This window comes from Cryptotermes secundus, unplaced genomic scaffold (assembly GCF_002891405.2).
Source record: "Cryptotermes secundus unplaced genomic scaffold, Csec_1.0 scaffold1443, whole genome shotgun sequence".
Classification (NCBI taxonomy): domain Eukaryota; kingdom Metazoa; phylum Arthropoda; class Insecta; order Blattodea; family Kalotermitidae; genus Cryptotermes; species Cryptotermes secundus.
Genome location: NW_019729232.1, coordinates 413,407 through 434,416, shown reverse-complemented (window position 1 = coordinate 434,416; position 21,010 = coordinate 413,407). Strand labels below are relative to the sequence as shown.

At 40.1% G+C, this 21,010-nt stretch overlaps 1 protein-coding gene across 4 annotated transcripts in view; it reads right to left on the bottom strand.

Moving 5' to 3' along the window:
- The window catches only part of LOC111865599 (serine-enriched protein), a 52,273-nt gene that overhangs the window by 18,967 nt on the left and 12,296 nt on the right, over nucleotides 1–21,010 (bottom strand). For 2 of the 4 annotated variants that reach the window (XM_033751888.1, XM_023853768.2), the window contains exons 2-4: nucleotides 14,916–15,148; nucleotides 14,167–14,302; nucleotides 2,511–2,546 (exon numbers count right to left, since the gene is read on the bottom strand). In XM_033751888.1, the coding sequence (XP_033607779.1) occupies nucleotides 2,511–2,546; nucleotides 14,167–14,302; nucleotides 14,916–15,124 (381 nt within the window). In that variant the 5' untranslated portion in view covers nucleotides 15,125–15,148. The remainder of the gene's footprint in view (nucleotides 1–2,510; nucleotides 2,547–14,166; nucleotides 14,303–14,915; nucleotides 15,149–21,010) is intronic. The other 2 variants (XM_023853770.2, XM_033751889.1) reach the window with 1 other exon arrangement.

The window sequence follows — 21,010 nt, the reverse complement described above, 5'->3', positions numbered from 1 at the left end:
TAACAATTTGTGAAACAAAAGGAATATCAATTAATACTAAAACAGGTATGTCTTTGTGAAGTTTGGTCACACAGTTTTACTTTTTATAGAGACACACACACACACATATATACTGTAACAACTTTGGAAAATTCTGTATACATAACAGACAGGGAATATCAACAAACTGGATGAGAAGTTCCCCAGAAGTCAACAGACATAATTTATTTTCTTTTCAATTAATCTACAGAACTTAATCTACAAGGAGTTGCTGTGGAAGACAGAAGTCCTCAGGCCATGTCAAGGGGATCCACTATTATTCATACCAGTAACAGTTCAGCAAGTCAGTGTTAAGAATCCAGTCACTGCAATTTCTTAGGTTAGGTGAGACTGTTCATGGATTGTTGCTTCTTAGGCAACTAAAAATTACAGTTTTAACTGATATCTGTCTCAAATTCACAGATTTTCATGACAGTTCAAAATTAATGTAAACATTTGACTTGGCATTTTGTGGTTGAGAGCCCATGAGAAGTAAAATAGAGATAAAAAATAAAGTGAGCTGCAAGACCACCCATTCAAGTATCATGGAAGCTGAAGCATGCAATGCAGTATAGTCCAGTGAAAGTTCACTGACACTGTGAAATATGTGCTACTTCCATCTTCAGCATTGCAGAGCAAGCCAAGCAAGCAACCAGCACAAAGGAAGGGGGAAGCACAGTGGGAAGATGGAAGCAATACATTCCTCCAAAATGTCAGTGAACTCCTACCTGACTACACAGTGTTGCACACCAGACGATGGTACCGCTGAAGTCCTACCCTTGATATGGATTTGATAAACTGTCAGTATGTCATAACACTCAGCACCAGAGGCATTGCATATGTCACGCAACATCACACATGTCAGCTGTAGGATGTACACTCAGAAAGTAAAATGGTGACAAAAGTGGAGATGTGAGAGGCTAAAATGCCAAAGATCTGAAGAGGAAAGTTTTCAATTTGAGGACGGAAGAGCCATGTGGTTTTCAGAACAAAGTCGATGTGGGGGATGGAAGGAGGAAAACTCTGCAGTTATAGGATTGTGGTTCCAAATGGACTGCCCACTCATGTGTTAAAGGGAACATACTGCATTTTCCCAACTGACATAACCTTCCTTCCAAATATGTCCCAAAAATGAATTTCCCATTACATTCTTATGAGTAAAATTCTGTTATTTTACTAGAAACTAGCATTCATAATGTTGCTACATACTGAAATCAATTTAATTTCTTGAAGAGTTCTATCTTCTGGGATGTAACGCAGTGTAGTTCATTTTATGTCAACCACTGTTTCACAGGAACATGTCGCCTTTGTCTGCAGGCTCAAAGAATAAGGAAATCAAGAGAACAGCATGAAAGGAGGTGGCATGCAGAGCCCAGCTTTCAGGCTTGTTGCTTGCTTGGCCTATTCTTTGAACTGAAGATGGAGGTGACATGTCCCCACGAAACATCAGTTGACTTTTAACGGACTAACACAACAATATATCCCAGAAGACAGAACTCTTCATAACCATTGCTGTGATAACCTCAAATCCTATATAATTTATTTCCTTGTATGCTATGGCAAAATGAAAAACCTTTACTGTCTTCTGGGATGTGACCCCGTGTAGTTTGCGACAGATTATTACTAACGTTTCGGAGGACCCTGCTGCCTCAAGATCCAGCATACAAAATGGAGGCAACAGGTTCCTTCAAGACATCAGTGCATTTCTATCAGACTAAACAACATTATGTCCAGAGAGACAGTAACTTTCATGTTCACTGTTGTGAGAACTTCCAGTCTAATATAACTTTCGGTTTTCTGACAACTGCAGTGTGCATGGGATTAATTGGACCCAGTAAAGTAAACTGGTCTCTGTTCTAAACTAATTAATGAAGATATATGGCACGGTGGGGGTACAGCTCCATGCATTCTTAACCTTGCCACTATATTGGGGGTGGGTGGTCAGATTCATGCTCCTCCCACTTTACCCCAGTCCCACTTTCCACTGGAAGGTGGCAAGGTGGGCCCCAGAGGTGGTCTGGTTCTTGAGAAGGGAAAAATCCGTTGCCCCTGCCAACCCCAATTTCTCAGCCATCAATCCTGCAGCCTGTCACTATACTACCTGAGCTATCCCACCTCCTACTTGGGCATAGCAATACTTGTAAATAACTTAAAGTACTATGTAAGATTTGAGGCTTTCACGGCGGTGACTATGAAGAAAGCAGTCTTCTGGGATTTGGCACCATGTATATGTGGTGCTAACCGACGTTTCGGAGGAACGTATCGCCTCCATCTTCAGGGTAGAAGAAAAAATATAAGAAATCTGCAAGCGAAGAGACCGTGAGAACTGGTAAAAGCAGACTGTGTCTGCAGACACAGAACCACTTCACATGACTAAGGATATGAGATAAGGGAAGGATCTATTATCTTCAGATATTTGGCAAATGTCAGAAAGTGAAGTAACTGTGACAAGAAAGAGAAGAAGGCAGGCACCAGTTCACAGTGTAGTTTACCTCTTGAATTGGAGCCAGCTGCTGCGAGAAGCCACGCTGGGACAACACAGACAACAGGAAGTGTATCAGGCACCATTTAATATCACCAGAAACATAAGAGATACAAAGGGCGGTGACATTCAACAAAAACACTGCCAGGAAAGGAGGTAGGTCACAACAAATTCTCTGTTCTGTGTAAAAGTCATCACTGTGCTGAAAGGTGGTCCACTTCAAGCAACATATGTTCAGAACAAATTAAACTGTCATCTTAGTTTCTGAACTACAAAGAAAAAACCTAACTTCCTGTTTTAAAGGGTTATTCATATACCACAGAAGTAGTGTCCCTTTGTTCTATCTCCAAAACAACACACCAAATTTCGAAATTTGAGTGGAAAGATATTAGATAAATTCTTATACTGATCTGGGGCATGTGACAATGTAATTGGTTGAGGCTCTACACTACAAGCTGGAAGGTCATGTGGTGATTCCCGATGAAATAATTGGATTTTTCAATTTACCTAATCCTTCCAGCCACACTATGGCCTTGGGGTCTACTCAGCCTCTAACAGAAATCAGTATCAGAAATCTTCCTGGGGGCAAAGGGCGGCCAGCCAGCATGTAAGGCCGACAACCTCACCGCCACCTTCTAGCTAATTGTCTAGAAAATGTGGGAGCCTCTACATCTCACAACCTTATGGGCCTCCATGGCCTGTTACAGGGATAGCTTTACCCTTTAATTACCTTTGTCATATGCTGACCTGAACTGGTCTAATAAATACTTGTACATATCTGATATGAAAATAAATCGAACTTCACCAATTTCAAAATGTGGACATTATGTCAAAATTTGTTGAGAATGAAAAATGTGCATGATATAACTTAGGGGTCTTCTTCAGTACTCACCCTAACCTATAATATTTCTAGTTGACCTTCTATCATACGTAGGTTATATACAGAATATTAGATTTAATTTTACCGACCACACCACACGTTTTTTATTATTTACTGTCACACTACATGCTTCGACCTCAAGAGGTCATCCTCAGGTGTATCAATACAGTTGCACAATCACACGCAATCACATTTCGTTTCTCCACTTATTTTTGATCCTGTATCCTGTTCAGGTCCACGCTCAAATAATATTGTCAAGTTCTTCTTATAAAATATAAGTTAAAAAATACAAATGTTAAAAGATAAAATTTAAAATTTAAAATTTAGTTCACTGTAACTAGTTATATTACCACTTGGTTAAAAAGTTCATGAAATAAACTTCAACTCGTCACATTGACAGCACATTGACCAAGTGGTAATATAACTAGTTACAGTGAACTAAATTTTAAATTTTAAATGTTATCCTTTAACATTTGTATTTTTTAACTTATATTTTATAAGAAGAACTTGACACATACTATTTGAGCGTGGACCTGAACAGGATACAGGATCAAAAATAAGTGGAAAAACGAAATGTGATTGCGTGTGATTGTTCAACTGTGTTCGTACACCTGAGGATGACCTCTTGAGGTCGAAACATGTAGTGTGACAGTAAATAATAAAAAACGTGTTGTGTGGTCGGTAAAATTAAATCTAATATTCATTAAAATACACAACAGGATGCAAGGAACAATTAAAGGTTATATACAGGCAGCCCTCCTTCTCACAAATCATTGTGTTCCTGCGGACTGTTTACAAACAAAATTTTGTGATGGAAGTCACTATTTCCTATAGGCACTAGTTTTCATTGTGGATCTCAGTCCCAAATGATGAAGAATGATAAAAAATGTAAACTATCAATTGTACTGGTTTGACTATTATATATAAACATCAGAGACACTACAAACATTGCAATAAATTTGTTACAAACCAGCTGAATCCTACACAAGATGCACACTAGAACAGGGCATAAGGTGAACTGACTGGGCATTGTTATGTCCATTTTTGCATGTCCATTTTTGTTTGGAAACGATTTTAGATGAGCAATTTCACATTTGTATGACCAGCCATGCCAAGGGCATTATAAATATTTGTATGACCTTAATTTTATAATGTGAACCTTCACAAAGCAAGGACTCTCTGTATGAAACCCCCAACAGAACTTAAAATGTGGGAAAACATTCCCTCCAGAAGTACTAACAAATGCCATATGATGTCAGATACAGCAATTTTTGCAGAGACTAACAGTTTTGCAACTTGGCATTTGAATGGTTAATGTAATCATTATTACAAATTGTCAATGAAAAATCCGTCGAGTGTAACAATGTTTTTAGGTTACTTATTTATCTCACTTGCCTTACATGTTTCGGTTCAAGAAAAACCATCATCAGAGGCACGTATTACAAACACATGAAAACACTGGCGTTGTTTAATGTACACAGTATGTAAGCTGCGTGGACGCTGTTACAGATGTCGAAGTGTAAAAGCACAACACTTTCTAGTAACATTGAATGCACGTACAACTCTTGCATTCCATCTGAAAATTGCCCTCAACTTAAGCCGTCAATGTTAAAATATTTAAAAGTTTAAAATATTTAAAGTAAAATGTTAGGCTCCTTCTTGTTAATTCGTCCCGATGATGGGAGATGTCAACTTGAGGTTGTGTAGGCTTATGGTCAGATGTTTCTTACGCGTTGTGTGTTGTGTTGTGTTTTTCTTGAACCAAAACATGTAAGGCAAGTGAGATAAATAAGTAACCTAAAAACATTGTTACACTCGACGGATTTTTCATTGACAATTTGTGATTGATAGTGTAACGGACCAAAAATGAAACAATTCAAAATAATCATTATTGATTACCTTTGTCAACAACAGAATTTACAGCTTTAAGCAGAGATGATTCCATTCTGCTGAGCTTTGTCAAGAAGAGATTTGTATTGCATTTGCAAAGATGAAATGAAAGTCCAGGGAAAGATATAAATTCGCAAGGAAAATATTTGGAAACATCTACACTCCAGAGTGGAAGACTCCTGTATATTCTTGTATGTACTAATCACAGTGTTAATTTGTCCATTCCACAAGAAAGTTGCTTTGGTTAATTGGCCTACCAATCAGAACAAGATGTGAACGTCATAAATGAAGCCTTGCTTCAAATTCTGTTACTCTGTCTTTCAACCCCACCTCTTACAAGGATCAATTAAACATTTCAGAATATGCTAACAGTCCCTTCATGCAAAAATTCTTTCAACCACCAACATAAACATGGTAATCTTGTTTACAGAAATTAAATTTATTCATATGGTAAGGAATACTGGGACACGAATCAAAACAGACACACATAAACACAATGTAATAGTTGCTTCCAAGGCCAGACCAGGAAAATGAAGAGGTGTGTAACATATGTTGCCATAACATCAACCTAAACATTGGTACTGTTAAAGGACAAACATTTCTACATTGAGAACAAGCATCTGTGTGACATAACCACTACTTCAGTTTATCGATTCAAATGGAAGATTTATGTCTTGATAGGATTAATTTTTCTGATGTACTATCTGCACTGAAATGTGACACACGATCATCTAACTACGTATATCTGTAAATGATACAAACTCCGTCCTAAGTGCAAACAATATATATTATATGTCCTTGATCTTGTTCTTTCTACACTACATGTTTCGGCCTCTATCGGCCATCATCAGGTGTATACTCTTAACGTTGCTGCCACACTGAACCCAGTCTAAAATTTAACATTTAAAAACACCATGTCACATTCTTCGTATTATCAACATCTACATCGTTGATATGTGTCTGGTATGTAGATTATGTTGCACACGTCAAATTTGATATTCTTGTAGTAGCACTCTAAAAATCTTTAGTTATGATGTTTTTAAAACCTTTTAAAATTTTCTCTAAATTTTAAATTTAAAATTTAAAATTCTTAGGGTTACTCGCCCTATGTCTAAGTGCTGGAGCGGCTAGTTCTTGTTTTCACACTGTACAGGTGTTATTTAATGTAGTCTTCTTGTGTGGGTGCCGCTGCTTGTCTGTACTACGTGTACTTAGGACGGAGTTTGTATCATTTATCGTGTAGAGCGCAACAGGATGCTTAAATATAATATTGTAAACGTATATCTAGTTTATTTCCTTGTGTTTATTACTCATGGTACTCAGCCCTGAATGCTGCCTAGACTGCTATCTTAAGAGCAGTGGAGGATCTTTAACTACTATATTTTTCCAAAATGTAATGTCAATATGACATGCATAGTGCTTGTTATGGCTCCATACATACATACATACATACATACATACCCTGTGTTTAGTATAGGTTTGAAAATCAGGAATTGTTGTTGTTGCTTCTAACAGCATTCGGTTTCAGCAAGATAAACAGTTGTCTGATGATGGCTGGGTAAGGCTCAAATATGTGGCAAAGAGGAGGAAATAAAGTTGCATTTTAGCCAGAAGTATATGCATGTGGAAATACAGAGACAAATTCATTGTACGAAGTTCTATTGCTTTCAAAATGTACAACTCTGAGTTTGTATGGAGTCAGGATTGCTGAGTCAATAAAATGACTGACTATGGACAAGAAGGCGGTGGTTTTATCCCTAGAAGGCAGGGATTTTATTCTTCAATGCAATTATGAGAGCAGCACTAGGAAGCATATGCCTCGTACTAAATGTGTATAGTAGCCATCCTATGAATCTGGCCACTCATCTCTATGTACCACTCACTCAGTTTCAATGAAATTTGGTACTGTAGGTATATATTAAAGTTGTCATGTGGATTTGAATCTGTTCCACATCAGAAGAACAAATCAAACTTTATCGTTTTTTCAAATGCAGATCATCATTTGAGTTCTTGTTACATAATATAAAATGCAGTTTTCATTAAGATACACAGCTTTTGTTTGGAACATTTGTTTATATCCTGAATAATTATTGAAACACAAGGAAAAATATGATTATTATTTTGAAAATCATCCATCACCTTTAGTTTTTTCTAGCAAAGTGTTTCAGAAACTGGGTCTGTTTCCATCATTAGGTGTAAGGTAGAAAATGGCCCTCCTCAGCTGGGCCCATCAGAAAAAGCTAATCTTGGTCCCTGGACCTGGTCCAGTGACTAAAATTTTTCAAAAACAATATTTCAGAAACTGGTACACACTGAAGTAGCAGGAATACCAACATCAGCGCTTTATTCTCCTTTGGAAAAACATAATCCTGCATAGGCAAAAACATTTGGTATCAGCCGAACAATAAGGAATGCAGTGGGAAGTACTGGACGTTTAAGTGGGAGAGCCCACAGATGATGGTCTGTTTACTATGATTACACATAACAGAAAAACCACCGAATTATTCTCACCTCATTCATACAGTCACATTGGTTACGAATGCCAATTGATAACTTTTACATCACAGCGCTCTCAGTTTATCTGCTTATCAGCTCAAAATTCCCAAATCTGAGGTAAAAAATTGTGCTCGTCCATACAGCCATTTTACACGTAGAAACTTAAATTATTCACATTCCCATTTCACTGAGTCCACTGTCACCACAGTTCTCATAGATTAGCATTATTAGTTACTATGTTTTTAATTTGCATTTGTAAGAATTTCATGTTCAACCAGTGCCAATGAGTTCAACATTTTCCTTCATTGACAAATTTAACTCTTTAAGCCATAGTGGTAACTTCACGTAGCACCTGCTTTGATGTTAGGAAACTCATCACTTGATCCATAGAATTATTTGTGTGTTTCATGTGATTCTAGCAGTAAAGAGACATTTCCTCCTCAACGAACATTAGCTGGTTTGTCTCTGTTGTAGAGACATGATATGTTCTCTGTGAAGGAGGAACTGAAGTTTAAGTGTGATGTAGATGAGCTGCATGGTTCAAAGCATTAAATAAATGTTTATAAGTGTCTATTAAAATTATACCAGAAGTAATCACTATGACCATTTTTTGAACATGGAATTTTAAAGAAAAGAGACTAAAATGAGGCTGCATGTATCTTAAAGCATATCAACTGGTACCCTTGTTGCAATGTGAATCTTGAAGTGCATCAGCTGATAATGAAGTGCAATAATAACAATACGTTGAAAATGATGAAGCTTGTATCTTGATACTTGTAAGGTAAAAAGTGTCACTTAGTGCTGCATACTGTTTGAGAGAAAAGGTGAGTTTATTTAATCACAGTACTTAATGAAAGCCAAGCACCACACTATAAAACAAAGCAACATGAAAATAATAAACAGTTAATAAGCATAAACTACAATATATCAACAATGATATACAAACCAACCTGTGAACATAAGCCATTATAAATTTCACAAAAGTTTTAGAAAAGTAAATTGAAATTAATTCTTTTAAATGAGATTTGAGGTCCTCACAGTGGTGGCTACAAACATTACTGTTGTCTGGCATGTGACACCATGAAGTATGGTACAAAGTGACCTATATTCTGAAGGAACCTGCCTCCATCTTCAGCACAGAAGAGAACTCCGAGTGTACACAGTGTCATGTGCAAGAAAAGTCATCTTTCTAGTCACCGCCATTATAACACTAGATTTTATTAATTAATAAATTCCAAGATTTGACATTTTTATAGCAGTGATGATTCATATCATGATTTTCTAGGTTATAACACCATGCAGTATGGTAAGCCTGCAACAGCATTCCATAACATACTGCTTATGTTTTCAGAGCAGTAGATGGCTGAAAAATTGGTACCCATCTCACTACACATTTTCATATCCCAGAAGACACAATGTGAAAGTAACAGACTCCCTCACTGCCTAACCCACTCACTGATTCACTGACTGACTCACTCAGAGGCTGACTCATCAACTCCTTTACTGTGAACTGAGTGAGTTCCATACTTACTTACTCATGGAGCTGAGCACTTCTTGAGAAGCCACCAATTGTGCAGCTACTCAAGAATTTTCCAGAATTTTATGGAACCCGAAGGTTCATTATAGTGTTCACAAGAGCCCTCCACTGGTCCCTATCCTCAGCCAGATCAATCCAATCCATACCATCCCATCCTATCTCTCTAATGGCTCTCCATTAAGATCCATTTTAATATTGTCCACCAACCTATGCCTTGGTCTTCTCAGTGGTCTCTTTCATTTTGATTTTTCCACCAATATCCTATATGCATTCCTCTTCTCCCCCATTCATGCTACATGCCCTGCCCACCTCATCATCCTTGACTTGATCATTCTAATTATGCTTGGAGAAGAGTACAACTTAAGAAGCTCCTCATTATGCAGTTTTCTCCAACCTCCCATTGCTTCATCTCTCTTCGATCCAGATATTCTCCTCAGCACCCGTTCTCAAACACTTTCAGTCTGTGTTCCTCCCTTAATGTCAGAGACCCAAGTTTTACACCCATACAGAACCACAGGCAAAATTCTAATTCCTACAACAGAATATCCCTCAGTGCTTCATAGGTAATGAGTAAAAGGAAACAATTCTTGATTTTCACATATAAATATTAAAGAAATGAGTGGCGATCAAATTATTTTTGTGAAAATACAGAACTACTGTGACAGGGATTAGAATAATTTGCAGGCCATTCAATGATTCTGTGCCAACTGAGGATGTGATAAGAAACTGAATGAACTAGAAGGGAAGGTGTGACGTACACTGAAGCATCAGAATAGTCACTATACATGTCTGCTGCTCTCCACAGTCAGGGGGTAAGGGCACAAAATTCCAGCTGGGAGACTTGTTCTACTGACTGAGTCTTTCATAGTAACCCTCAATTCATCCAGCGCATATTCTGGGGTTGTAACTTAAATTAGTCAGAATTACTGGGTTTCTGGACTTTGTCCATCATCCCGTATTCTAGAAACTAGAAAACATGTTTTGGAAACTGGATTTGCTTCTGTCCTCAGGTGAGGTTGGAGAGAGACACTCTGTTGGGTTCCTTAGAAAGAGCTAACCTCTAGCATTTGAGGTTAGCACTTTCTAAGGGACCCAACAGATTAGGTGTCTCCCTCTGCCCCTCACCTGAGGATGGAAACAGGTCCAGTTTCTGAAACGTTTTCTAGTAAAGAACACCGGATGATGGACAAAGTCCAAAACTCCAATAACTCTGAGTATTATACACCATCGTCAGATCCCTTTAGAATCAGCCTAAATTAGACCATGACAGTCTCCTTTCATATCCTTTAAAATTCTTTATTCACAAATCATCTCCAATTCAACACTGGATCATGTGAGCTACTGATAGTATATTCATGAAACATGAACAAATGAAATTTAAGATCTCAGAGCTGGGGTACTCATGGCAGTGACTATCAGGAATGCTGTTTTCTGGGACATGACTCTGCATAGTCTTGTAGACTACATGGCCCATTCAAATTTGTGAATAACCGAAACCTTAGCCAAGAATTAAATCAGATACAAAGATTGTATAAATTACAGGACCAGAAATTGTATTTAAATGTTCTGGCTTCAATTTCGTAAGTTGGTCTTGGATATCCACTGAAATGTACAGACAAAGCAAACAAATTAAATGCATACATCACCTAGAAATAATATAGTTTTCATGAACTAGTTGTAAATCTACTAAGGCATAAAGTTACAGATTATGTGCTCAATAATGTACATAAAAATTGTTATACTAAGTGCACCAAAAATAATATGCTCCACAAACCTATGTGAAAACTGTTGCATCAAATGGACAAACAAAACAATCTGCTCAACAAATGTAAATACAAATTGTTACATTAAATGCACAAAGAAAGAAAATTAGCAACTTATCCAAATCTGCAACGAAATGAAAAACAGATATTAAATACATGTGCCAGCAAATTAAAACATCCACATTTCTGCCAAAAGCACTGCATATATTCTTCAAAGCTGTCTGTGAAAGAAAGTTCAATACATGAAATGTATCTTGTACTCTCCTTTCCCATTATCTGAATGAAAGCATGTCCCTTCCACTTCTAACAGCATTCCAGCATCCAAAAACAATCCTTCCAAATTACTATTCTCCATTTTGCAGTTGCCTGCATGACCACTATATCAGTCACATGACTGGCTACAGGCTGGATGACCTAGGTCTGATTCCTAGAAGAGGCATGAGATTATTCTCTTCTGCACAGCATTCAGGTCACATCACGGGCACTGTGATTAATCAAGTACTCAGATAGCTTTACTGTACCTTCATACTGTTGTTGCAATAATGTGACGCGTTATCTTATGTCCATCACTGCGACAACCGCTACAATCGGAATGCACACTTCCATGGCGACGAATAGGTGGAAACTGTGGAGTTCCCGCAGTGACAAATCGTAGTAATGAATTGTCGTTGAGTAACAACGGGAAATACTGCACTTCCTATGCAACAGATTGTTGAACCAGCAGGAATAATGCACTTCCGCGGTAACGAGTCAGTCTGGAGAAAGCCGCCATCAAAGGCAGTCTAGTATTCGCTGAGATATAGTGGAAGCAGTAATTGTGATACTGCACGTGATAGTAATTGTAAAGTGTGCGAGTGTATAAGTGAAGCACAATAAAGATTCGCTAAATCCAAGACCCACGTAAAGTTATTTGTTGCGTGACATACCCAACACGTGAAAATATCATCAAATGCTACAATACAGATTACGTGAATCTTCCTGAGGGTAGAGGATGGCTCGAGCATAAGGCTGGCCTCACCGCCATCTGTGAGCTGATTGTCCACAAAATGTGGGAGTCCCGATATTTCAAAGCCTATATGGGCCTCCATGGCCTCTTACAGAGATAGATTTTACCTTTAATTTCAAAGATAAGGTAAAGCTATCACTGTAACACACCCTGGAGGCCTATAGAGTTGTGGAACATCAAGGGTTCCATGTTTTCTAGACAATCAGCTCACAGACGGCGGTGAGGCTGTCAGGCTTATGTGCCGACAGCCCTTTACACCCCAAGAAGATTCCTGATACTCAATTCTGTTAGAGGCTGAGTTGACCAGAGGGCCATAGTGCAGCTGGAAGGATTAGGTAAATCAAAAAAAAACCCAATGACCTAATTGGGAATTGAACCCACAACCTTCCAGCTTATAGCATATATATATATATATATATTTTGCGGTGTATTTACTCCATGAAAGAACTGCTGAGCACATAAACAGCCACTGCTAAGTAATACACGCATGCAAAAATAGAGCAACCTGTTTCTAGGCAACGGCTCAATAAACACTTTCCTGCAAACATGCAACAGTGGGAACTGAGTTCTCTATGAGCTATGCTACAACTAGCTGCTAGGGTAGACAATAATTCTGACACCAGAGTAGAGTGTTTTCTATGTGATCAGTGCCAAAGAATTATAAGAGGTTCCAGAATAACAGAGGAGTCAGTCGTAGCTGAGAAGCTGTGAGTCAAAGACACGAAGCCATCATGGAAAAGAGGTGAGAGGTCGAACCAGGAGAGTTCAGTCAAGAGAATGGGAATTCATCGGCATACAGCAGTTCAGTTGAGTGGAGTGGAGTGAAGTGAATATTTGGTTTGTGCGTGAAAGAATGCCGAGAGGATATAGGTGAATGTGGAAATCGGAATTCAGTTCAGTTGTTGGTAGGAGATAGCCACGGGAAGTTCGTAATTGAAGAACAATTAGAAGTTGGCCTGTGAAGGCTCAGAATTGCATAGATATGTAAACCCAATCATTTGCTTGCCAGAAATCACATATCTGCACTTGAACTGAAAGCAAGGGGTGATGCTGACTCCCGAATGTCATGTGGGTGATCTCTCTCAGTATTTGGAAGCCACAAGGATTATGAGGACTGGCCTGTATATTATTTAGCTTATACACAAATCTAGCAATGGAAATAATTAAATAATTTTGGAGAGCTATCAAAATGACCACTTTGCACTTGTAAATCCCTTTATTCCAGAGGCACGCGGTAGCGTAGTTGGTTGTTGCACTATGCTACAAGTAAGGGTCACGTGTTCGATCCTCAATGTCATTGCATTTTTCAATTCACCTAAACTTTCCAGCCATACTATGGCCCTGGGGTCGACTCAGCCTCTAGCAGAAATGATTATCAGAAATCTTCCTGGGTGTAAAGGACAGTCAGCATGTAAGGCTGACATCCTCACTGAGATCCATGAGCTGACTGTCTATAAAATGTGGGAGCTTCGATGTCTCACAAACCCATAGGCCTCCACAGATTGTGACAGGGATAGCTTTACTTTTTTACCAAATCATTTTATTCCGTCATACATTTTAACTGGGGGGTTTTACAATGTCACAATTTTTTATTTCAATTCTGATTTTAAGGGGGGTAGGATAGCTCAGTTGATAAAGTGACTACAGCTATGGGCTGGACAATAAAGGAATTGTGGTTCAGTTCCTGGCATAGGCAAGAGATGTATCTTGTCTCAACAGCATTCAAACCAGCTCTGCAGACCACCCAGCTCACTGTTTAGTGGGTACCGGGGTACTGTTCCCCCGTGTTAAGGTGGTTACATCACGGAACTCATCCCCATTCCGTGGCAAGATTATGGACGTGTCGGCCTACACTTCCACTCTCCATCTGTTTTTACAACTTGGTGCTTCATTAAGCACAAGGGCAACTTTACCTTACTTTTCCAATTTTAAGACAAAACTGAATTTTATCTTTGATTTCAGATCAGGGAATGGAAGAGTACAAGACAGTTCTGAGCATTCAAGGACAAGGTGTGAGTCAGTGAATCACAGATCTTCATTTGAGTGCAAACTGAAGAATATGTCTTACGAGAAAACAGATGTGATATATCTCACCTGCTGGGCGGCATTCTGCAAGTTGAGAAGTGGCTCGCTGCTCCTCTTGAGGAAGAGTCGCAACTTGTTTTCTTTAGGGGGCGGATCCTTCTTGCGCTGAGGACTTGGAGCCTGGTACAGCATCTTGTGAAAAACTCTGCAATTCAACCAGAGACTTCTATAGAAAAAAAAAAAGCTTTATGCTCGATGCTGACCTATCAATAGATGGCAAAGACAGAACAAAATGTTTGACTGTGTGACTGAAACACTGGACTGACTGTCAAAGTCAGTGGTCTATGTGGCCAAAAGATCGCACTGGTCTGACTGGAGTGCATGGCCAAAACTCTAGATTGATTGCCCATGTCACTGGATTGGATTGACTCACTGGGCTGGACTGCATGATCAAAACATGAGACCAATCATCCAAGTGATTAGTCTATTTAGCCAAAAGACTGGACTCTTTGCCAAAACATTTGACTAACTGATTAGACAGACTGACAGAATTGGATGGAATGAAATAGACTAATTGGCTATGCACTTCAGCAGCAGACTTCAATTACAGGAATGGGTAGGGACTGTTTTCTTTTCAAAACTGTCTGGAGGAGTGCTTGTGTCAACTCTGCCTCCAGTCCTGAGGATGTCTGATTGAACTTTTGAGGTTAGGGAGGCTTAAAATATTATTTACAAGCCCCTACACGTTTTACAGGTGATATGCACATGCACAGAAGTACACAACATATCTCACAGTCTAACAACAAAACGTAAGTCACCTGCTGCGGGCTGCAAGCACAGCTTTAACGGCGCATACCGGCTCCCTGGTGTCTCCAACAAGGAAGGTGACGTCACAGAGTTCCGGCATGCTCGCTAGGAACTTCATGTCTTCAGCCAGACCAGACTTGTTCTCAAATGTACTCAAGTCTGGCTCATCGCTCAGTTGTGGGGCCTCAGCCATGATAGCGCTGCTGGCTGCCTCGGGCATCGAGACCTTTCAGTGCTGCAGTCTCTGCAACACACAGGACACAGACCAAATATGCTTATTTATAGGTTGTTTAATGTTGCTGTCAGCAGTGCGGACTCTAAACTGTCAAATGATTTGATAATCACTGCACTGAATTTGAAATGATGTGGTATGAAGTGGTTGTTACACAATATGAGGCATTTGTCTCAAAGCATTGAAAAACCAATGAAAGCCCTCAGTCAGGATAAATGGTACTTGAAGAGTACTATCTTCTGAGATAACTTAGCGTATGGGAAATATTAATGTTAAAGCAGATGGTACGTATCGTTACCAGTGTAGTTTAACGGATTAAAACATAGAGTGAACCAAATTACACTGGCTATTCATGGCTTCCAATATGTCAGACGGAATGTTCAAATTAATTTATGATTATAATGCAATTTCTTCTGAGCCAGTGCTAACGGCGGCAGCGTCACGATTCAGTCTTTCTGAATGATGCAATGACGGTCGCTTGGTTCGAGGAAAATAATGATTACATCGTCATGACTTACATGATGCGGCAGCGAAGTGGCATCAATCTCGTGAGATGCGGCAGCATGAGTGACCAAGCAGAGATTCCAATTTTAGTGCTCCAATCTGTGTGTCGCTTTGTTCAGAGAAGCATGTAACACGGCAAACGGTTTGATTACTTACACTTTGGTGCGCTCAAAGCAGGGGCAACAGCGCTTCAAAGAGCCGAGGCGCCAACTCCCCGATCAAAATTGAAATTACCGGACTTGATACGAGGCCCTTGTAACTTCTTACTATAAAATCCGATTTCTAAACCACACAGTTCGGAAAATCTCGTTATTTGGCTGCTTCTTGCTGTTGCTGTTATTCTGTACGGCGCCGAGATAGCGTAGTCGGTACAGCCACAGGTTACGGGCTGGACGACCGAGGGGTCGGAGTTCGAATCCCGGTAAGGTCAAGATTTTTCTCTTCTCCACATCATTCAGACCACCTCTGGGGCCCACCCAGCCTCCTATCCAACTGGCCACCGAGAGCTCTTTCACCGGGGGTAAAGCTGCCGGAGCATGAATCTACTCACTCACCTCCAACGAGTGCCAAGATCAAGAAAATGTTGAGTTATTCAACCACTCCCCCGATTCTCCCTTGTAGCTCGATTCGATTCTCTGAAGGGAAAACTGCTCTCCGGGCTGGGTTTCTTTTTTCCTCGTGGTTTTAGCCAGTCCCTATATACAAATCCCGGAATAGTGTCCTTGTAACTTCCATCTAAATCATTTTCAATTCAGCATTAACTTGACCTCTTCCTCCGACGCTACGTAGTCTGAGCACTGGTAGCATCATAAAACAAGCAACATAAGGTCGAAAGGGAATAAGGGTATTAAGTTTAAGTTGCAGGTGGGGAGCTTAATTCTCTGAGGTATGGAATTTATGTGTTATATAAGAATTCAGTCCGTACCTCACAGGAAACATTACGTGTCCACTACAAAGCCCAACCGGTTAATACCCTTGAGGGAAACAGTCGCTGTTTATTGTGAGAATTATGTGGAGCACACAGTGCCTTAAAGAGTTGAACTCCTTATAGACTGTACTGTACTTCACAGGCAAATGTTACGACATCCGGAGGTGAAATTGCAGGAAATTCTCTTTTGGACGCGTTGAAATAGGTTACGCTTGTGACGTCTGAGGCGTCGGGACTTTATGAGACGAGTTGATTGCGTCGCTTTCTCACTATTTTTATTATACTGTCACACGACTGAGTGTGACTATAGACGGGGATTGGATTGGTAATTGGATTTATTGGACACTTTAGTACACAACTCGTGACTGACTGCACTTCACAGATAACAATCAGTGTTTTCAGTCACGGTCTTCACAATGTCTTATTTTTCGGTATGCCCGTCGCCTGTCAAGATGATAACATCCACACCGCCAACAGGCATAGCAAAAACGATAATACGTGGGTCAAAGAAGGAGAGACTACATTGGCTTCTTCTAGAAACACTGTAAATATGAAAACACCGATCGCAGTAGCTCGGAAGGCACAGCAGTTCCCCCCAATTTCAGCGCACCTGAAGATGGGTGAGTGGGCCGAAACATGTAGTGCTGTGACGAATTTTAAATCTTAACACTGTTGCATAGTGGGCGGTAAATAAGAGCCAAAAATTAATAAATTCCAATGCCAGGTGCAACAGGATGCTAGTACCTAAACACGGAGACTAAAACGCAGATTCGTTGATCACTTACAGATGTCAGTTTTCCGGATCTACTGTTTGTTGCTCCGCGGTTTCTCGGCGGCTCTATCAAGGGCAAGGCGGATGTCAGTATATGTCTCTTTCCTACACAAGTAAATAAACTATCCAAAACCTCTTTCAATTTGCGTCATCATCAGACAGTGACGTAAACTGTTATGCCATCACCATAAAATTACTAGATTCTATTTTGAACATATGGTGCGAATGCAAATGGTGTTCCTGCAGCAAGGAAAGCGCGTTTTAACAATCTAGACTGCTATTGGGGGGGGGGGCGTACTGGATCCGAAAATCGCCCGGAACACCGACAGTCCTGACTAAGGATTTTAGTGGTCAGTCAGAACACGGAAGCGTCTAAATCATTTCAATTTCACCTTTCGTCATACCGGTCGAGGCTATGCAGTCTGATATACTGATAAAAGTAAAGTAAAGCTATCTCTGTAACAGGCCGTGGAGGCCCATAGGATTGTGAGATGTTGAGGTTCCCACATTTTCTAGACAATCGGCTCATAGATGGCGGTGAGGTTGTCAGCCTTACGCGCCGGTTGCAGGAAGATCCCTGGTACTCATTTCTGTTAGAGGCTGAGCCGACCCCCGGGTCATAGTGTGGCTGGAAGGATTACGTAAATTGAAGAAAAAAAGTCCATCTCTTAGAGAGATTCGATCCCGCGACCTTCCGGTTTGTGGCATAGTGCCTCAACCAACTACACTACCGCGTGGCCCTGAGCATAGCCATTAGCACTGTGACCAAATAAGTCTGCATTAAATATGACCAGAAGTTAGTTCCAATTCCGCATAACACGGACTTATCATCCTCTCGCAGTGATAACGCTGAGTTTCAACTGCTGACAGCTCGAGAGAAGCCCGGATGTAGCTGTGGTCAAGATGGCTGACGGCTAACAGCTGACATGGCGTGGGTTGCTTTGTGCGGATTCTCTCGCGGCGTCACTATTGCTGATGAATACCAAACACTCATATCGAGAGAACAAATAAACGAGAAAGACTGTTTTGCAAATGCAGTCATATCTCGGACTCACGACTTAATTCTTTCCCCCAATCGGGACATAACTCGAGTCCATTATAACATGGGACGTACAGGGTTATGTTCCTGGATCTCACGGTTGACATATTTTCAACATTTCAAACCTTACTACGCTACATATGCTTTTTGTTGCTTGCTGTAAAATTAATAAAGGGAACTAAATAGCTCATTATTCACATTTAAACTACAAGAATATTAAAAACAAATTAATTCAAATTTGTCACAGATCGCTAAGAGTTACAGTTCCACCTAACATAGAATTTAAAAACTCTATGCAGTTATGTAGGATTTGAGGTTTTCACGGCGGTGATTATGAAAAAGGCAGTCTTCTGGGATGTGGCACCGTGTCGATGTGGTGTTAACCGACGTTTCGGAGGAACGTATCGCCTCCATCTTATACCCTGAAGAGGAGGCTATATGTTCCTCCGAAACGTCGGTTAACAACACATCTGCACGGTGCCACATCCAAGAAGACTGCTTCATTCTATGCAGTTAAACTAACACTGTATCGAAAGGCGCAATCTCCACCGTCTCATCTAATTCGGATAGGAAAACCACGAAAGAGAATCCGAAATTCAAGTTTCGTAACGTAAGCCTAATAAAAATGTGTACCAGGACTGTTCCTGGGGGTAAAGGGGGGCCGGAAGCGCGCAAGGCTGACAACCTCACCGCCATCTGTGAGCCGATTTTCTAGAAAATGTAGGAGCCTCGAAGTCTCAAAACCTTATGGGACTTCACGGCCTCTTACAGAAATAGCTTTACTTTTTTAATTTGAGCCAGAAAATTCATAAATCATGGAGTCCAACGTTAAAGTACGATTGCACCAGTGGACAAGGGCGTATGTCGAAATTTTCGACACTTGGAATTTCTAAGATTAATTTCACAGATATAGAAGCACCTTTTGAAGTAAGTTTACATGTGCTTGTGAGATAAATTCCGTGCGATTTTTAATTCTTTGTCATTTTCTGCGCGCTGTCCCAACAAAGTAAAGGTAGAAGTTACAGCACAGCTGCCCCTGTGCTTCATTAAAGGGGTGAGGGTGGAGGAAGAGCTCCAGGCGTTCTTAAATTGTAGATGAGTGTGAGAGCTCAGCTTCATTCCGTGGCCGCTCTACCTCCAGGGAGAAAGAAAGACGGAAAACCCCGGTACCCAGTGGGCAGGAGGTTGACCCCAGAGACAGTCTTGTCGCTGTGGAGAAGGGAGAAACACGAGTTTCTTTATGGTTAGGTAACATATCCGTCAACACAACAAGGAAAACGGTATTGCAATTCAAATCAATATCACATGTTTACCGCTACAAGTTGCGGTCCTCGTGGGACCATCGTCAGGCAATATATGAAGTTAATAGAAATGTCAATATGGATCCATATTGCGGTGCAACGTGTCAGTATTATAAAAGTTGTAGAAAATTGTGCCTAGTGTTATGATGAAAATTACAACATAGAAAAATATTAGAAATACAGGGCGTTCAATCAAGGAGGAAACTTCGCAACACCGCTGACAGGGCCCAGTATTCCTCACAGATTGCTGCTGTAACTGTACTTGTGACGGCGCTCGTTTATCAGCGCTAATGACTCATTCTGCTTTCAGCAGTTACAGCAGCAATCTGTGAGGAATGTTTAGCTGGGTCAACGGTGTTGCGAAGTTTCCTCCTTAACTGAACGCACTGTATTAGAGTATACAAGAATTTGTATTTAGTGGAGGAAATTAAAAGATGTATGGATTTTATAATAAGAATAAAGAGTTAGATATTACAAAACTAAAATAACTATAAATATTATTAAATTATGGAGAATGTGGAGTTGAAGATTCCGATGTGCGGTAGATCAAAAAGAAGAACATGTTGCCTTTGCTCGGTCGGCCAGCCCGCAGCCAAGTGCATGAAGCTTGAGTGTGGCTGCGAGTCTGTGTCTTNCGTCTGACTTGTTTTAAAACGGGGGGGGGGGGGGCATTAATATTACTCATGTTAATTTTATTCTGGTTGTAAGGTCTCTGTCTTCTCGGATGTAAACACGTGTAGTCCGATAGATGTTCACCGACGTTTCAGAGGAGTATAATGCCTCCATATTCAGGGTCGAAAAATAAGCCAAGGTATTATTTTACACGAAATTAAGAATTGTGTAGATTTACTTAAAACTGGTTCATAATACAAAACAAAATGTTACATGACATGAAATACAGACGACACTAAGCGAGATAAGACATTCTGAAACACCGGATCGACAAGGGAGCTTCCTTATTCGTTTGCACACAGGCGCCCCTTTAAGGCGGCAACTTCTCCGACATTGGTACAAGGCGAACAGTCGAAATGGCGTTCTGCAGGCGGAAAACGTCCAGGCCGCTACGTGTAAATACAGCAATACCTCGCATAGTCCGGTTTCGATCAGTCCGGATTCACTATAGTCCGGTTTGAAAATTTCAAAACAAACAAAATTTTAATTGAGCAAAATAAAAATAAATTCTAAAAAAATAGTACACAAAATTATTTTTAATACATAAATGATTGTTTTTTCCTTTATACAGTCAAGTCTCTTTTTGTGCGGTTTATTTTTATGTGGTTTTAAAGTTGTGCGATACGATACATATTTCAATTCTTCTGGGGTTCCCCGT